Raw genomic sequence first — 19,878 nt, forward strand, 5'->3', positions numbered from 1 at the left:
TTCAAACTCAAGACGTCAAATTTAAATAAAAGGCCTGTGATTGGTTAGTACTATGCGGATAAAAAAATTTGGACACTAGTATCATTTCACTGTCATTACAGTTCTAAAGCAGTCATTAGTTATTAATAATCTCATTTTTAGAATCATTTATTCTATGACCAAATGTGTAATTTCAATGTGACATTAAAATAGCGCTCGAATTATTTATTTGGGAACTTCTTGTCGTCGTACAGTCGTGATGAAATCTTTTTAGACATCATTTTATTGACATTTCGAGTGTAATCTACGCATTACTGTCAATTTGACGTGCTAATTTTAATTAGTTTAGTCAAAAGTAACAGTAACAATAAAATACATAAAGGATACACTTTATGAGAATTAAATGACATTAGGGGCTATTCTGTATCGAGTCGGTTAAATTTAAAGGGTGGTTAAATTTTAAAGGTCCTTTAAAATGAAATTCCTATTCTGTATCAGCCAAGTCCGTTAAAATTTTAACCTAGGTACGTTAAAAAACTGCTTATTTTAAGGGCTAGTCGAAGCCATCCCTTAAATTTAACAGGGTTTCTGTTTGACAGTTCGATGCTTGATATTTTTATAAATATTGCAATTATAACATAATTCTTCCACAAAGTTGCAACTCAAAAATGGCATTGGATGGTTTAATACATTTGATAATTATGCATGATGAAGAAGATCGAATACGAAGGTAAAATTAGAGGTTAGATTATAAATGTTTACCTAAAGCTTAAATTATTTGCAGAAATGAAGTTCGTATAAAACACTGACACTTGAGAGATTCAAGCGATCCATTTACATTGCCGGATAAATTATTTATAAAATTGTTTAATTGTTGGACCAACTCTTCCCATTTGTTTTCAAATCTCTTCAATTTAACAGCATTTCTGGCTCTGCCCTCAATTAAGAAAGGATGTTCCTCCAAATATGCAATTAAACCTTCTTTTTGTTTTTTGGTAATTCTTGGAGCTCTCGACATATTTATTTAAACTTTTAAACAAAGTAAGGTAGAGGATCAACTAGACGCACCAAACACAACCACAATAATGAACACAAATTCTAGATCAAAATAACTTACCTTCTTGTAATAAAATAAGATGGAAAGAAAATCAGCACGTTTCGATTATAAATATTTTGCATATTATTATCTTTGACCCAAACTTTGCCTGCTCATGGGTTTTTCGAAGTACATCTTGAAGCCAGATGTTGCATCTAAAGGTGCTATCAAACCAGAAACAAGAAATTTTCATTTTTTGTAGCGTTTATACGTTTGTAACAACGAAACAAATATATTTATTTTTTTATTTGCTTCGTTTGAATTTAAGTCGATGTCACATAAAGCGCACGCGCACGATCACAACAGCCTACTTTCGGGTCCGAAAACCTACCACCATGGCTGGTTCACAATCGAATTAACAGACGTACGTTAAAATTCTCCATTTTAACGTACTACGTTTATTTCATGATACAGAATAGCTATTTAAACCCCGCACCGTTAAATCGGACTATTTTAACCTACCCTTTAAATTTAACAGACCCGATACAGAATAGCCCCTATTGATGTCCAAAATTGTCAGGGCGTGACTAATAGAACGGGTTGAAAACTAATTTTTTTGAACTACCAGTAACACGTTATCAGAACTACTTAAGTAGCCAATTAGGTAATTAATTAATTATGGATTTAAAAGTACCTATAAAAGAAAATAAGTAGCCAAACTAGGTATGTTAGCGTCACATTTAGGACTCCTAATTTTAAGAAAAGACACCTAATTTTAGCTTCCAAAAGAACGCATTGTCATTTTTTTCATTTGTTTTAAGAATATCGTTGTTATGCCTACCTTAATAATCATTATGCCTACTTTGTTAATAATTGAAGTCTTGATTTACACAACTAAATTTTGGAAAAAATAGAGACTCGCCATAGAATTGTGGAAAACCGTCAAATGTAAAACGACCTTTATGTTCTCCATGAACAGTCAACTTTGAAGATTTGAAACATCAATAATAAAGACATTAAAGTATGGTTTTCACTATTTTTTCCTAACAGAACGTAAAAATTCTGTTTAAAATTCTATCCTTGTTGTTTTTGACCGTCACAATACGATTTAAGTTCTGTCAAACGCGTATTTTTGCTCGCGACTGTGTCCCAACAATGTGAAGTCAGCATCTGTTTTTTTGCGCTCGCCGCTGAGGCCGGCCCTGTTCAATGAGACCGGAAATTAACAAAATTAATTTTCTTTTTCAGTAATTAGCAAGGAAAAACTACAATCGTTAAAGAATGTGCCGTTAAAGACGTATTTTTATTTCTTTTTTGGAATTTTTGAATATTGTACCCCATATAGGGTGGCACCCCTGCAAACAAAAACAATTTTTGACACAATTACGTTTTCCCGAATCCTTGTAATTAATAATAAAACGAACCCAAACTGCGGAAAAAACCCATAAAAAGCTTTATTACAAACAAAAAAACCTTCCTTTTTTGCTCAGTGCGTTTTCTGACGAATTCAACCTTATGCCGGCGTTCGTAAGACAGTGAAGTTGGCGCCATTTTAGTACCATCTGAATCTGAATAGTGTGGCTTTGTTCTGACTGATGAAGATAGTGGAAATAATTGTACAATGATGGACTTTTTGAACTCTTTCAAGTCTTTGGTAAAAGTGGAGCAGATCCGTACCGACAATAATGTGTTCCGGCTCCACTATAAACTGACTGTGATAATGTTAATTGTTTTTTCAATTCTTTTGACCAGTAAGCAGTACTTCGGGGACCCCATCGACTGCCAAGTTAAAGACTTCAAGGAAGTCGTGGAGACGTACTGTTGGATTTCCGGGACTTACATCATTGAAAAGACTCTAGCAGGTAATAACGCCTTTGGGTTATAAGACATCAAAGACAGTTTTTTTTTCCAGGGAAAGGGGGCGACCTTCGGGGCTTAGGGAACGACTACAACGGGGCGAATCAACTAGCTAGAGAAAAGGACGATCGTATAATCTGGCAGAAGTACTACCAGTGGGTCTGCATAGTCTTCTGTTTCCAAGCGCTCCTGTTTTACCTTCCTCGCTACTTATGGAAGACCTGGGAAGGGGGGCGACTCCGTCTCTTAGTAAGTGACTTGAATTCACCGCTGGTAACAGCAGCTTGGAACCCCACAACAAAGTCACAGATGGTCCACTACCTACTAAACGGGAAATACTTCCACAAGCTGTACGCAATTCGTTACATTGTCTGCGAGATCCTCAACTTAATCAACGTGGTGAGTGCGCCCCCTTAAACAAAGCCCTGAAATTCTATTGATACAATGTTACCACAGATTTCGCAAATTTTCCTCATGGACTGGTTTCTGGGAGGACAGTTCTCTTTTTATGGGATCAATCTTCTAACTTCCACCGACGTCAACCCCATGAATCAAGTTTTCCCAAAGGTTACAAAGTGTCAGTATTATCACTATGGTCCCTCTGGAACCCCCCAGAATCGGGACACTTTATGTGTGCTTCCACTTAACGTGTTAAATGAAAAATTGTTTATTGTCTTGTGGTTTTGGTTGGTCTTTCTGGCTGTTGTTACAGTTCTATCGCTAATTTATCGTATGTTTGTTATTTTGGTGCCAAAATTGCGGATTTATTTGCTCATGGCTCAAGCGAGGTTCATCGCGAATAAACAAGCAACTTCCATCATTGATAAGTTTAGCTATGGAGATTTCTTTGTGTTGTATCATATTGGCAAGAATGTAAATCCAATTATTTTTAGAGAGTTGGTATTAGGCATTTATGAAACATTGAGAACAAAAAATCCCTATTGTGCCTACCCTTTGGATATGAATACAATTTAACTAGTCTATTGTGAAACGTTCCAAACTTATCTGTTAAGTTATTTAAGATGTTTTGTGATTTTTGGATTTGGGATTCAAATTCAAAGGTCGCCACAGATTTATACGTAAAATATTTATATGTTATATGAAAGTTTAATAGTTTTGATATAAAGAATTTCGAGTTTGTTAATAAACTTGTTTATTGCAATACTTCACGTTTTTGTTCTTTAATTTGTCGATACGCGTCAATTATCTCCTTCTGTTGTTTGTCTAGTTGCCTCCTCAGCGCGTTGGGCAAATTTTTCCTTTTTCCAGTCCTATCAATAACTTTACTTTGATCCAACATTGACTTCAGCAACAAATCTTTCTTCCCAGGCTGTAAAACTAACTTTAGTTTATCATATTTTGTAATATTCTCCTTACCCTTGGAGCTTCACCCCCAATTTTCACCCTCCTAGGAGCCGTGAGAGTTGGGGGCTCATGCGCTTGTTCCCCAAACTTCACTTTATCTTGAAACTGCTTGAATTCATCCACTTCCCCTCCTTTATTCTTCTTCTTCTCCAACAATTTCCGTCGTCTTTTCTGGGATTTTGTCAACACCTCCTCGTCACCCCCCTTCTTCTTCTTCTTTTTCTCTTTTCGTGCCTCTTTCATCATAGCTTTAATAGGATCCTGAGGACACTTCCTCACCTCCTCAACTTCACCCTCTTCATTCCTCCTGACTTCCACACCGAACTTCTGCTCAAAAGCAGCCTCGTGTTTTATCATCGCAACTTCACGATTCACGCGGTACAAAAACTGTCGCTCTGTTTCATTAGATCCTTGCTCAAACATCTCCTTTGGTCGGGGCCTCGACTTCTTGCGCTTGAATTCCCCTGATTTTATCCTGCTAGTGAGCTCAGCAAGACGCTGAAGACTCTTCGGGACGTGTTGCTCGTCAGGATTTGTCGGAGGAGTGTTTATCTTGTCTTTTATCCTAAAAACCAAGAGTTTGAGGTTAGGTTAAAGAAAAGCAGGGACTTACTTTTGGAAGCGCTCGTGGCGTTGTTTTTCCGGATCTCGAACTCCGCGGTGCTTTCTTCCGGGAATTTTGCGCCCCATTGCAAAAATAAACAAAAAAATGTGTGGTTTATTTTGAGGTTATGTTGATGAGAGGTTAAGGACGATGACGTATGGATTGAACGAGTAACCAATGAGGTGGGATATTTGAGTCATGTGACTAGCCCACTATTGGTGGTAATAAGGGTTGTCTATTTTAAGGGTTTATTATTTATTTTGTCCAATAAATTTAGAATATCCAGCATTGTTCATTTGGTATTGACTGAATAAAACCTCATTTGGTAGTTTTTATATAATTTATTGTTTGTTTAACTCTAGAATTGGAAGGTGTTGGTACCAACTGCGGCAACAAAAATCCCCAAAATTTTCAAAAAGGCTTGATGTTACTTCTTGCAGCAACGACATTGTCGCGATTTTGAGACTAGTCTATTGATTTTTTTATATTCCTGACAAAAACTGATTATTTGGGATTCCTCAAACGCTAATTAACTTACCGCGATAACTCTTTCAATGGGATAAGTCGTGCGATTTTTGCTTTTGGCCAAATCCAAGACTTCTTTGGCATATTCAAAGAACATTTTATCATCTTCTTCGTAACTGGCACGAGTTAAGAGATCATCAATTTCTTTTTCTCGTTTCACTCTCTCTTTATCGTCATCCTTAAATTTTTATGATTGAGAAGTAAGAAAAATAAAAAAGCACTCACCATTTGTTCCAACAGCTCCTTTTTGTATTCCTCCATTTTTATCTTCTTATCATTTTTGTGTTGTTCGTTGTACTCTTTCATGGTTTCGTCGATTTTGCGACGGTTTAGAACTTCCCATCTATCCACCTCTTTCTCGATGTGTTTTTCAGTTTCTAATCGCTTCAGGTATTGTTTTCTGTCTTCAATTCTTTCTTGTTTGGCCGCTGCGAGTTTGACGGCTTTAGCTTCAAGTTTGGCCTTCTCTCTACACTTAAAATTACTAAAGAGATTTCTTATCATTAGCTCCACTTACCGCGCTTCTCCTTCAGCCAAAGCTTTCTCAATCTTCGCATTTTCTTCCGCGTCTTTCGCTTTTGCAATAATCGCAAGTTTTTCCGCAAGTTTCTCACGTTCCTTTATTCCTTGTTCTCTTAGCGTTTGCTCTTTTAGTTTCATCAAACATTTCATGCGATATTTGGCCACTTCGTAGAACTTTGCAGCTTTCTCCACCTCAACGTTGGCGTTGTTTGCCGTTGCCCGCGTCTCCTGGTTTTCTCTGAGTGTTCTTTTTATTTCCTCTCTTAGTTCAGTCTGTTTTCTTATCTTCTCTTTGTGTTCGTACTCTTTAATTAACTCAAATTCTGTTTCTGCATGGTAGCGATCTAATTTCTCTCTTTCAAGGCGTTCTCGGTTATCCGCTCGTTGCGTTTCTTCGTATTCGCGAATCCTGAAAAAGAAAATGCGGTGAATAACTCAAGAAAATGAAGTTTATTACTGTTCTTGTAATATTTCCGCGTTCTTCTGTGCCTTTTCGCGTTCTTTTAATTTCGTTTCTTGATCTTCTTTTTGTTGTCTCGTATCCGTGTCGAGTATATTCTGGTCGAAAACTTTCTTCGCCTCTTTCTGTTGCTCACGCAGCTGTTGGTTGAACTCCTTCTGCCTCTCCTGTTCGTACAACGTTTCGGAAAGAATCAACGCACTCGTCAGATTTTTAGGGTACCCGGTGGACACAAAAGCCTCTTTCTTCACTTTCTCAATGTATTCCTTCCGTATCGCGTCTTGTTCTTTCCGCATTTTGTAAAATAGTTGGATTTTGTCCTCATGCTTCTTACTCAAGCGGTCTCTTCGTTCTTGTTCTTTCCGTAACCGGAGATTCTAGAACGAATCGCTACATTTTTAGTGAGAGGAAGTAAAAGGATACTTGAATAGAATCGTCCCAATTCTTCGTCATTGCTTCGGATCCTTGTTTTAGGGCGTCTCTGTGGGCGCGTTCTCGGTCTATGGCTTCTTGTTGGCGCTTCTTCCTTTCTAAATGTTGAGTGATGTTGTTCCATGAGTGGGAAGTTATGTGAAGAGCGTGAGCGCGGTCTGAGATTTTTGTGTTTTCGAAGGTTTGGCCGGGGAAGAGGTACCATTTTGACTCCATTTTGACGGTTTGGCGTTGTTGATGGGGTGTCATGGTTACTTAGTGGGTTGCTAGGGTTGTACACAAATAACTGTGAAAAATTCCAACATTTTAGAGCCAAAAACAAAATTTTTAGGAATTTTTATGTTGAAAGGAACCAAACATGGCTGCCACTTCTTAACAAATTCCGTAATTTTGACAGTTTTAGTCTAAAAACAGTGATTTTTGGAGATTATACTACTTTAGACTTGATAATCAACTGTGTTAAATTTCAGAATTTTTGAACAAAAAACAAGTTTTAAAAATTTTTACGAATCAAAAATTTTTACCACTTTCCATTAAATTTTGTAACTTTGGCAGTTTCAGTCGTAACGTCGTAAAGTTTGGAGATTTTATAGCCTTCGATTTTTTTATTATCTGTGCCAAATTTCAAAATTTTAGAGCACAAAACTCAATTTTTAGATTTTTTTTGCAACAAATCAGAAATCACCGCCACTACTTAATCAATTCCGTATCTTTGAAAGTTTTTATCCCAAAAACAGTAATTTTTAAAGGTTTTACTGCATTAAAAGCCGTAAAGTTTAAGGATTATTTAGCTCTCAATCTCTTAATTAACTGTGCTAAATTCCAAAATTTCAAAATTTGCTTTGAAATAAAAATTTCTAAAATCTGTACTTTTTGCTCTACGCATTTGCAATTTGGTAGAGTTGATACACGACTCAAAAATAGTTACCTGTCCAAATTTCATAGCTGTAGCACTGAAATTACCATAATTACAAATTTTAGTGAAGAATCTCTGAAATTTTTGCTTTTCCTTAGAAATAAAAATTACTAAAATCCGTGTCTTTCGCTCTACAATTTTGCAATTTGGTAGAGTTAATAAACAAGTCAGAAATAGTAACTTCTCCAAATTTCATAGCTGTAGTACTAAAATTACGAAAATTACGAGTCTTAGTGAAGAATTTATGAAATTTTTGTTTTGCCTCTGAGATAAAAATTTCTAAAATTTGCGTCTTTTGGCCTACACTTTTGCAAATTAACAGAGTTGATACACGACTCTGAAATTGTAACTTCTCCAAATTTTATAGCTGTAGGACTAAAATTACTAAAGTTACGATTTTTAGTAAAGGATATCTGAAATTTTTACTTTGCCTCAGAAATAAAAACTTCTAAAATTTGTGTCTTTGGGCCTACACTTTTGCAATTTGGTAAACTTAATATACGACGCTGAAATAGTAACTTCTCCAGGTTTCATAACTGGGGGACTAAAATTACCAAAATTACGAATTTTAGTGAAGGATCTTTCAAATTTTTACATTGTGCTAGAAATAAAAATTTCTAAAATCTGTATCTTTTGGTCTAAGCTTTTGCAATTTGGTAGAGTTAATACGACTCAGACTTAGTAACTTCTCCAAATTTCACAGCTGTAGCATTAAAAATACCAAAATTACTAATTTTAGGAGATTTCTCATATTTCGACTTCGCCTTGAAAATAAAAATTTCTAAAATTTTTGTCTTTCAAACTACAATGTTGCAATTTGATAGAGTTAATTACGGCTCAAAAATAGTAACTTCTCCAAATTTCATAGCTGTAGCACTAAAATAACCAAAATTACGAATTTTGGTCAAGGATCTCTAAAATTTTGAGTTTAGAACCCAATGTTTAGAATTTTTTTCTTCACTTTCCATTAAAATCCGTAATTTTGACTGTTTCAATCGTAAAGTCGTAAAATTTGCAGATTTTATAACTCTGAATCTTTAAATTAACTGTGCTAAATTTCAAAATTTTAGAACAAAAAGCCCACATTTTAGTATTTTTCATGTTGAAAGGAACTCAAAATTGCCACCACTTTCTAATAAATTTGATAACTTTGAAGGCTTTAATACTTTTGACTTGTTTATTAACTGTGCTAAATCCAAAATTTTAAAACAAGAACAAACTTTTTAGACGATTTTATTTTGAGAACAAACCAAAAATTCTACCATTTTATCACTTTCATATTATAATTTTATTTATGACAAAACAAAAACCGCGTTTTCAGCGAGCTGAAAATAAAATAAACAATAAACTAATAAATTGTTGGTATCAACATAATTTTATTAACGTTTTATATACACAAAATTAAGGCACATTATAAAAATACATACACTGGCCTACATTTACTTTCTAGTACAATAATTGAATTTAATATTAAGTACATTGTTATGTTACCCACGTAAAAGTTTGATGAATAATTAATAAATCATAATTGATAAAACAGGGTAATGAAATACTGTCGCTCGCGTATATACAGAACGCTTTTTATGGCTCTTTAAGAACAATAATTGACGCAAAACAGGAAACGAAATTGAGCAAATAAAGATATGTACATAATGAAACGATGAGTACTTAAAAAACTAACTTTATCACATGATGATAGTTTTTCCTTCGAAATTACCAAACTGTGGAAATTAAGTACAATTTCTATATACAGAGGCCGTTCCAAACAATTGTAAGATATGTTAACAGTTATTTACAGTCTTAAATTTTTACTTAAGCAACGGAATGTAACAAGAATAAAATTGAGCACTAAAACAATTGGATATGTATAAGTTATGGAATTCTGATATTTTACATAGACACAGTCTCTAGCAATAGATAAAAATCGAAACTACAATCTAAACGGCTTTTTATTATAAAACTGTAAAATCGCAGAAACAAATCCACTTTTTATACAATAACTTTGTACACCTCGGCTGAATTCAAACAGGAAGAAAAAAACTTATCAAATATGTATTTATAAAAACTTAATAACGTCCTTTTGCCACACACTAACAAGAAATTGAACTATGTAATCACAATTTATTGGCGTCGTAGTTCTCTAACGACCATTGCTGTCTACTACTACCGCTGTCGCAATGTTCCATTATAAGTTTATTTTTCGATTCGTTTATGGCTAAACACTTGTCGCTGCTGCCGTGTCGTAAAAGCTTCGTATCGGCGTTGAAGTCCCAGAACTGGTTGCCTCTGCTGCCATGGCATGGATACAGAATCACTTCTTGGCCGCTGTAGTCCAGACAGGCTTCATCTCGGCGAATCTCTCCCCCCTTGCTGTACATCCAGAACTGGAAAGAAAGTTCGATTAAAGTGTTTTTTATTTAACGAACAAGAAGTCTCTCAAATTCAGAACAATGAACGTCTTAAAAAGCTTCGAGTTGAAGGTGAGTTTACAGAATCGAGTTCTGTTATCGATGGTAAACAGACGAAAACTATCGCAAATTTCTATTGGCTGCGATGTTGTGAATAGAAGAATGGAGGAAAATGCAGCAGCGTTGCTGGAATAACAAGTCTTTCATTTCGTAGTAAAATCTCGAGTTGCAGGATGGTTTTCATTCTTCTTGCGATTTGAAATTTGCTGAAATTTAGAAATCTGAAAATTTATAGAAAGAAGACCTAAAAACTTATTAAACTTAAATTAAAACCAAAAAGCCTAAGCTCAGGAATTTAAGAACTTGAAATTCCACATGGTGCATTTGAGAGCCTGAAAAAAATTAAGAAAGGCGAAAGATCGAAAAATCAGGAAAACTGAAAATCTGAATTCTGAATATTTGAACAAACTAAAATCCAGAAAAGCTGAGATTCTGAAATTAAGAAACTTAAAAATCCTAAAACTTAAATGTCTCAAAATCTAAATTGAAAGCTCTGAAAATGCAAACAAATGAGAATAAGACAGTCTAATGTACAAAGTATCTGAAAGACAATTTGTCATTTGATAAAATGGAAAGCCTAGAATTTTAGGCGTAAAAATTGAGAGCCAAAAAAAAATTGGACAATTGGAAGCTCGAAAAATCAGATAATCTGAGATCGAAAATCCTGAATATTTGAACTCCTGAAAAGCTAAGATTCTCAAACTGAGAAACTTGAAACCTGAATACCTGAAAGTTTCAAAATTAAAGATTAAAACTTTGACAATGTCAACAAATTCAACATATTTCTCGGAAATTGAAAAGCCTAGAATTTGATAACCTAAGAAAAAAATGGGAAAACTGAAAGCTCAAACAATCACGAAAACTAAGATTCTGAAAACCTGTAAGCACATCTAAAAACCTGAATATTTAAGATTATGTCTAATAAAGATCTCCAAACTCTCAGAAATAGATCGAATTATTTATTGATAAAAATTTTAGAAATTAAAAACCTGAGAATTCTAGAATCTAATTAAATTTGACGATATAAGTGTAAGAAAATTGAAACTTAGTATTCTAAATATCTAAAAAAACTGAATTTGAAACTAAGAAACTAAATTTTATAAATGAAATCTTCAAGATACTCAAAAGCTATGCGTCAAAAATCGAGAAATCTGAAAACTGCAAACCTGAATAGCTGAGATTCAAAAACTGAGAAAATTAAAAATCCAAAATCCTGAAAGTTTTTAGGTTTCAAAATCTAAATTGAAAGCATTTTTAGAAAATGCAATCAAAGAGAAATTTGACAGTAAAATGCACAATCTAAACCATTTTGCCATTGAACAAAATTTCGAAAATTAGAAAAAAGCTTAGACTTTAGAAAAATTGCTCGAAAAATCAGAAAAACTGAGAATCTAAAAGTCTGTAAACTTGGTAATAATGTGGGAAAGAATCTTTCCAAGAATTTGCAATTTCTAGAACTGAAAAATAGAATTTTTAAATATAAAACCTTAGAATCTAATTTACACAAATCTACACAAAATTTGAAATCAAAAACTTCGAAAAAAAATTGTAGACTTGAAAATCTGAAGTCCCTATTGAGAATCCTGAAAGTTTTTAAATAAAAACCTAAAAAGCCTAATATTAGGAACCAAAAAATCTCAAAAACTGAGATAGTCCCAAAAAATACTCCAAATATCCAGAAAGCCATTAGTTAGAAAATCTTGGAAGTTTGAAAACCTGGAATTTGAAATCTGAAAATTGAGAAATTTGAGTATTTCAAATACTGAAGAAAACTATTTCGAAATCTCAATCTGAGAATTTTTAAAGTTAAGAAAAAGATAGAAACTTGAGAAAATTAAACTATGGAAATGTTAAAAAAATTGAATTCTAAAAATATAAAAAATTCGAAACCTTAAAAGCCTAAATTCAAGTCGGATCAGAAGCTTTTATATCTGAAAATCTAAAAATCTAAGACAATGGAGCAAAAGTTAGTTCTAAAATTAACAATTCTAGAATTTTTTAACTAAAAACTCCAAAATTCTGGAAAGAAATAGCCAAAAACGTAGAAAATTGGAAAATCTGAACCCTGAAAAATTCAGAAAGTCTAAAAGCTGAGAGCCTCAGGAAAATTTAGGAAAACTAAATATCTCCAAATTTCTAAACTTGAAAAACACATAAAAAGTTTGAATTCTAAAAATTTTAAAAATAATCCAAACTTAAAAAAGTGGAAAACAAGGATGTAAAATCCTGAGATAATAAAGTATCAATCAAAGTTAGAACCTGACAATTTCTGAAATCGACAATTCCAGAATTTTGTAATAAAACAGTCCATAATTCTGCCAAAACTCTCGAAAATTGGAAAGTCTGGAATTTAAAAGCTAAAATACTCAGAATATCTGAAATCATGAGCAAAATGTAGAGAAATCCTAAAAACAAAAAACCCTAAAATATTCGAACCCTAAAAACTTCGCCAGTGCAGTATCACAGAAAGTTAAACCCGGTAAAGTTCCATTGCCTGCGACAGACGCCGCCGTGAATAGAAGAGCAGAGCAAAATGCATCGCCGTCCCCTGAATACCAAACGAGCCTTCCATTTGTAGTAAAATCTCGACTTGCAGTAATTTTTCTCTTCGTCACTTCAACAGTCACAACCTCATTTTCACTCTTCCTCTCGTGTTTTGTTTCCGTAATAACTGACATTCCAATTTCCGAAAAAACCTCTTGATGATTCTGTATACGAGCTCGGTTTTATCCACCGGAGACACGCGGCGACGTGTCAGCGTCGCGACGTCATCTCCACGTGTTTTGTGTATGAAACTAATTACACATCGCTAATAAGAAACGTGCTCTGTGCCAGAACAATGTTTCGTTCCACGTTACAGCTCTTTCTGGATAAGATCTCTTCGGTGTTCTTATTGCGCTCGTAAATTTCTTCTAGTCAGACACATGCACAAACTTTGTCGCCTTTTATCGAAATTACGAAGCAACACAGCGACACCTGTTGGAGCATTTTGTTTTGTAAATTTGAGAGACTTTCCGCGGTGTCTTACGACTATCACTTACCTGGAGATTTAGCGAAAGAAGAGCGGAGTTAAAGTAAAGAGATACAAACCTCAGTGGTGGCCACGACTGTACTTAGTTTTTTTGAGTTTGTGGCCACGACTGTACCCCAGTCAGCGTTATTAAATTATGGAACTAGGAAAAACCACCACCACCACCATCATCAGACTACCCTCAGGAATAAACAGCTGACGCGGCGTTCGCTAGTTAGTGAGCGAGACCTCAAAAATCCTTTGTTATGTACAAGAATAGCGAGAAAGAAAGAACAAGACTACACGAATCAGCATCATGGAGGTCACGTAAGGAAAAAAGGACCCTAAGTTAGTGTGTCGAAACGGTTTGCGGCGCACGACGTCTCGAATTTATTGGAAATCGAGGCAGTACTCGACTCGTGACCGTGCATTTTTCGATACTTGTGCATGACCCCCGGGGATGGAGAACGACGCCCTTTACAATTCTATATTTGTTTCGACTGATTGTTATTAATAAACTCCATAAATTTAATCAAATCCAACAGCGGCGTTCGCATAAATCACGTCCGGATCGACAGTTGGTTAAGCGCGCGGACTGACGCTTCGAACACGTCGCTCCGGGTTGCGGATCCGGGCTCCGGGCGGGATGTGACAAAATGAAACGCGGTTATTAGCTACGCGAGGGGGTGATAGCGCGCTGGGACGTGGGGCTATTTTTCAAACGCGGAAAAATTCAAGTCTGCAAGGGACGAAACTGGAAATCGCAAATTTCTGAAACTAAAAAATTCAGGATCTGAAGAACTTTTTGAGATTTCTAGAAAACTATAAAAACCCAAGAAATTGAAAATATCTAATTATCTGAAAGTCTAAGGAAATTTTTGGAAAATTAAATACTCGAAAAATTTAAAAATAGAAGCTGCAAATTTTTAAGGCTGAGGAAAACTGAAAATTTTTAGCTAGAGATTTAACAATGCAATATTGACTTTGACACTGCAAAAAGTGAAGAAACCTGAAAGTCGTATTATAAAAAAATAAAATAAAAAAATCTAAGACTAGAACCCCGAAAATGTGAAAAAACTGAGATTACAGAAAACAAATTTTTGAAAATTCGCCAAAAAATTGAAAGCCTGGAATTTGAAACTTAAAAAAAATAGAAACTGAGGATCTACAAGCTGAAAGCCTAAAAAATAAAAAAAATCGAAAATCTGAAAATCAGAAAAAATATCTGAGAATCGTAGATTCTTTTTTTTAAATAGAGACTTGAGTACTTAGAATCTGAAAAATTTAAAAGTACGTAAACAAAATTTGAATTTATTTTAAAACTGTAGAAATTAAAATTTCTTATTATGAAATCTAAAAAATTGGAGACCCGAGACCTCGAGAACCTAAAATTTGAAGAACTTTTAAAGATTTCTAAAAGTTTTGATACAAAAACTTTAAAAACCTAAGAAAATGAGAATATCTAAAAGCCTGAAAGCCTGAGAAAAATTAAATGCTCAAAAAATCAGAGAAAAGCTTTAGGAAAAATAAAAAAATATACTGAAAAGCTGTAAACTTTTAAATCTCAAAAGACAGAATTTTTAGCTGAAGATTTGGCAATAATAAAAATAAGTTTTGAATTTGACCCCGCGAAAATTGAAGAAACTTAAAAGTCGTATCATGAAAATTACAATACAATCCTAAAAACCAAAAATTAAGAACCTAAAAATGTGAAAAACTGAGGTAATCACAGAAAGTTTAAAACTACAAATTTCTGAAGCTGGGAATTAAAGAATTTTATGATTAAAAACTCCGAAAATATCGAAACAAATTCTACAAAAAATCGAAACCCTGAAATTTAAAGCATGAAAATTAAGAGAAAACCTAAAGAAGCCCGAGAAAAAAATTAGGAAAATCGACTGTGCAAAAATCAGAAAAACTAAGAATTTGAAGCGAACAAGAAAATTGGAATTTTGGGAAACTGAGAAAACGAGATTAAAAAGTCAAAAAAACTGAATTTTTTAGCTTAGGAAAGTCTGAAAATCAAAAACTATATCTAAGAATCAAATCAATATCTAAAACTGAGAATATTAATTAAACTTCACATATTTATAAAAATGTAACAAAATCGTAATCCAAAAATATAAAAAAAATAAAACCTAAAAAGCCTAATGTTAGGCTATTGAATATAAAAATTCCTGAAATTAAGAATACTAGACTTTTTGGAAGAAAAACTGTGAAATTTTAGGACGAGATATGTCAACAATCTAAGAAATTGAAAAATATGGAATTTGAAACCTGAAAAACTGAAAATATCTAAAAATCTGACCGTCTGAGAAGTAGACAGAATTTGTAGTCGTATTCTGAAAATTCAAAACCTAGAAAGCCTATTTTCAGAAACCGGAGAACCTAAAAACCTAAGATAATCACGGAAATTTAGAATCGACAAATTTCCGAAGCTGAAAATTTAGAAATTTCGCTAGGAAAAACTCTAAAACTCTGGAAAGCAAGAACCGAAAATCCTAGAATTCAAAACCTGAATTGAGAAAAGTAGTTTCTCAACCTGAGAATCTTAAGAACCCAAAAACCGCCAAATTGTAGAAAAAAGTAAAGAACTAGAGCAGAAACCTAAAACCTGAGAGCTTTAGAGCCAAATAATTTCATAATAAGCATCGCTCCAGGACGCGGATCCGAACAAATTGGAACTTGGAAGTCATAACGCGGCGGAAGAACTCTCACGTGTTTCATTCTTTTGATCTCAATCGTTACGGTCGCGGCACTCAAATTAACACCACAGAACGAGAAGAAGAAGCTGTTAATAAGCTCGTGTTAGTGAAATCCACGTCACGATCCAGTCGTGTTATTTACACCGATTTCGCTTCTTGGTGGCGGCGATTTTACCTGATTCCCGCCCTGTCTATGACAGGGCCAAAGCCCGACTGGTTTGTGCAAGTCCTCAGGTTTGCAGGCCGAATCGAGACAGATTTCGCGTTCGTGGACGGCAATCTGTAAGAGAAAGAAATTCTTGAAATAGAGCAGTGGGAATTTACCTGATTTCCTCCTTGTCGGTGGCAAGGGTACAATCCCATGGGTTTGTGAAGGTCTCTACTGCGGGCGGCGGAGTCCAGGCAGGTCTTGCCGCCGTAACCCAAGTTGCGGATCTGTCGGCAGAAGGGGCGTTAGATGGGGGCGGCGGGATTTGTCATCATGGTTTTTCAAGGTACACAACCGCGCGAAATCTCTTTAGACGAGCAGTTGAGTGGATTTTGTGTATTTGCACAAGAGAATAAATAGCTGTAAGCCTCTGTGTGCCAAAGAGAATTGATAAAGGAGCGGATGAAAGTACTTTCGACACATGACTTATTGAAAGGCTATTATTTTCGAGAGAGACGAGAAAATCTTCGTTACGCTGCTTTTAGGTCAGATATATCCAATTTTTTTCCTTCGGTGGGGAAAATTACTTTTTTATAAATGTCTGCGGTTGTGAATAATCGATCCACGTGCGCGAATTGGAAAACGGATTTTCCGCACCATTTCGTCGAAAAATGGCTTCGAAACACAGGATGATCGAGAAGAACTTTACTTTCTAGACTTTACGGCTCTCTAGCAAATGCCGCACAAATGTAAATGTCTTTTAGCCGGCTAATTTACTTCATTTTCGCAACTATGCAAGCGAACTCCTAGAGAAAAACCAAAAAAGCAAAAAGAAACTTGAAAAATCCAATTTGCGAGGTATCGCCCGCCGCCGCCGCCGCGCCAATTCCTTGAGCATTTTAATTACCCCCGATTCTTCCCACTTCTTTGCGTGAAAAGTAAATTGGCTGCTCGGCGACACATTCCGACAATTTCGCGCCGAATATAAAGTCGTAATTACCCCCTACACCCCTATAATCCCTTTTATTTTTCTCTTGGAAACAGCCAGTCGAGAGCCATTCAGCCGCTCCCGGAAGCGGTAAACGGCCGGGTCGTGTGTGTCCATTAACGACGATGATGCGACAAAACTCTCTGACCGTCGCGACGCGTTCTATTAAATTTCTCAAGTTTTCTGTTTCTTTATTGTCTCGGCGGCTAATTTCGGATTTCTTGTAAAAGTTTAGGATAAAAGACATGACGTGCTATCCGTGTAAATGGGCACGGCGGTAAAATAACAGACATGTTTACAACGACTGGTGGCGGTTGTAAAAAAGAAAAGGGGAAACGCGATATACCTAATACGATTTCGCTGGTTTATTCGCGTTTATTTTATGGAATAATGGGGGAATGCCGGCAATTTGTACGAGTTCGAGGCGGTTAAGCGGCCCACACGCCGGGGGAGGTTGTTGCGCGGTTTGACGGATACTCAACATTCTCCCCGTTTTGGTATTTTTCAGAGGAACGACGGCAAAACGACAAACTAATTAAACTAATTAAAAATGGAAATTTTCATTGAGAAATTAAGAATTTGAACTAATGCGAAAAAACTTTCACTGTGGAAATTTGGGGAAATAAGGATTTCAAGCAATGAAAACGAAAATGACGACATCAAAATCTACGTTTTGGTTATAAATTTTGAGGTTTCGAATATTTCAGACCGTAAAACAATAAAATTAGAACTAACGCAATAAAATTTATAAAATTTAAACCAATAAACATTGTTTGTAATTTGGTTTTGAACAACTGAAGTTTAAACCAATAAAAAAATTAAAATTTTAATTGAGAAATTAGGAATTTGAGCTCATGCGAATTAGAAGTAAACTGAATTCACTTTCACCTTGAAAATGTAAAGAAATTAACGTTTTAAACCAAAATATGAAGATTTGAAGCAACGAAAGCAAAAATGACGACATTTTGGTTGTAAATTTGAGGTTTCAAAGATTTCAGACCATAAAATATGAAAATTTGAACTAATACATCAAAATTTATACCAACAAAAATTTTTTGCAATTTGGTTTCGCACAACTGAAAATTTAAACCAAAAAAAAACAGAAAATGAAAATTTGAATTAAATAAACTGAATCGACTTACATTACAAAAATTTGAGAAAATAAATATTTAACAAACGGAAATATAAAGATTTAAAGCAATAAAAACAAAAATTACATATAATTGTGTGTTTTGGTTATAAATTTGAGATTTTAAAGATTTCATACCGTTAAAACAAAAAAATTTAAACTAATGCAATGAAATTTGTACCAATAAACTTTTTTGCAATTTGGTTTTGTACAAATGAAAATTTAAACCAATAAAAATAAGAATTTTAATTGAGAAATTAAGAATTTGAACTAATGCGAATTAAAATTGAAAAATCTGAATTGACTTTCTCCGAAAATTCGAGGAAATGAACGTCTAAAACTGAAATATGAAGATTTAAAGCAGTGAGAACAAAAATGACGACATAAAAATATAAGATTTGGTTATAAATTCGAGCTTTTGAAGATTTTAGACTGTAAAACAAAAATTTGAATTAATGCAATAAAATTTGTACTACCTTGTTGCAAATTGGTTTTGTACAACTGAAGGTTTGATCCAATAAACTATGAGAATTTAATGGAAAAACTAAGAATTTGAGCTAATGCCAATTACAATTGAATAAACTAAATCTACTTCCATTATAAAAATTTGGGAAAATTTTTTCAAACTAAAATATAAAAATTTGAAGCAATGAAAACGAAAATAACGACATAAAAATGTAAAATTTGGTCATAAATTTGAGGTTTCAAGGATTTTAAACCGTAAAGCATGAAAATTTGAACTAATGCAATAAAATTTGTACCAATAAACTTTTTGCAATTTGGCTTTGTACAACTGAAAATTTAAATCAACAAAATTTGAGAAATTTGGAATTTGAACTAATGCGAATTAAAATTAAATAAACTGAATTGACTTTTATTATAAAAATTTAGAAAACTGCATGTTTTAAACTGAAAAACAAAAATTTGAAGCAATGAAAACGAAAATAACAACATAAAAATGTACGTTTTGATTTTAAATTTGAGGTTTTGAAAATTTCAGACCGTAAAACGTAAAAATTTGAACTAATGCAAAGAAATTTGTACCAATAAACTTTTGATTTTTGTACAACTGAAGGTTTGAACCAATAAATTTAATTGAAAAACTAAAAATTTGAGCTAATGCGAATTAGAATTAAATAAATTGAATCGGTTTAGGTACATTATAAAAATTTAGGAAAATGAATATTTCTGAAATATGAAAATTTGAAGCAATGAAAACGAAAATGACGACATAAAAATGTGCGACTTAGTCATAAATTTGAGGTTTCAAAGATTACAAACCGTAAAGCATGAAAATTTCAACTAATGCAATAAAATTGGTACCAATAAACTTTTTTACAATTTGGTTTTGTATAACTGAAAATTAAAACCAATAAAAATTTTTAACAGTAAAAATTTGTAGAAATGAACGTTTCAAACTGAAATATGAAGATTTGGAGCAATGAAAACAAACATAACATAAAAATGTATGTTTTGGTCAGAAATTTGAAGTTTTGAAGACTGAAATTTCTACCAAGTCTAAAATTAAAATACACAGAAAAACCAACGAGAGTAAAAGAAGTAGAATGTGAATAAAAAAACGAAATCTCAATTTTCGCGTTTGTGGGCGACAAATTTGCACAAACGATAAACTAAAAAATTGTAAGAAAAAATAAAGAATTTAAATTGAACATATCACAAAGAAGAAAAAAAATAATAACGAAAAAAAAGAAATGTTAGGCGAGAAGTTTGGCA

General features: G+C 33.9%; 4 protein-coding genes across 4 annotated transcripts in view; 1 reads left to right on the top strand and 3 right to left on the bottom strand.

The window, feature by feature from the left end:
• The first annotated feature begins 2,434 nt into the window (after positions 1–2,434).
• On the top strand, positions 2,435–4,026 carry LOC148171073 (innexin inx2-like). Its single transcript, XM_088041230.1, has 3 exons — positions 2,435–2,877; positions 2,928–3,271; positions 3,329–4,026. Exons 1-3 carry the CDS (start codon positions 2,637–2,639, stop codon positions 3,845–3,847), a joined length of 1,104 nt encoding a protein of 367 aa, XP_087897356.1. The 5' UTR covers positions 2,435–2,636; the 3' UTR covers positions 3,848–4,026.
• LOC148171074 (uncharacterized) lies at positions 3,943–5,022 on the bottom strand. Its single transcript, XM_088041231.1, has 3 exons — positions 4,851–5,022; positions 4,250–4,802; positions 3,943–4,202 (listed from the first exon to the last, which is right to left on the bottom strand). The coding sequence occupies exons 1-3, from the start codon at positions 4,925–4,927 to the stop codon at positions 4,026–4,028; spliced, it is 807 nt and encodes a 268-aa protein (XP_087897357.1). The 5' UTR covers positions 4,928–5,022; the 3' UTR covers positions 3,943–4,025.
• A 224-nt stretch (positions 5,023–5,246) lies between these two features.
• Positions 5,247–6,996, bottom strand: LOC148171075 (uncharacterized). The gene is made up of 6 exons (XM_088041617.1): positions 6,772–6,996; positions 6,346–6,725; positions 5,884–6,297; positions 5,592–5,835; positions 5,380–5,544; positions 5,247–5,331 (listed from the first exon to the last, which is right to left on the bottom strand). Exons 1-6 carry the CDS (start codon positions 6,994–6,996, stop codon positions 5,269–5,271), a joined length of 1,491 nt encoding a protein of 496 aa, XP_087897743.1. The 3' UTR covers positions 5,247–5,268.
• Positions 6,997–9,052: 2,056 nt separating this feature from the next.
• Pgant9 (polypeptide N-acetylgalactosaminyltransferase 9) overlaps positions 9,053–19,878 on the bottom strand; it is a 62,532-nt gene continuing 51,706 nt past the window's right edge. Inside the window, 3 exon segments of the mRNA XM_088041095.1 lie at positions 9,053–10,080; positions 16,055–16,164; positions 16,167–16,314. Of these exon segments, the coding sequence (XP_087897221.1) occupies positions 9,811–10,080; positions 16,055–16,164; positions 16,167–16,314 (528 nt within the window). The 3' untranslated portion in view covers positions 9,053–9,810.

The sequence above is a fragment of the Gnatocerus cornutus genome, chromosome 7, assembly GCF_029298725.1.
Source record: "Gnatocerus cornutus isolate USDA-ARS CGAHR chromosome 7, icGnaCorn1.1, whole genome shotgun sequence".
Taxonomy (NCBI): domain Eukaryota; kingdom Metazoa; phylum Arthropoda; class Insecta; order Coleoptera; family Tenebrionidae; genus Gnatocerus; species Gnatocerus cornutus.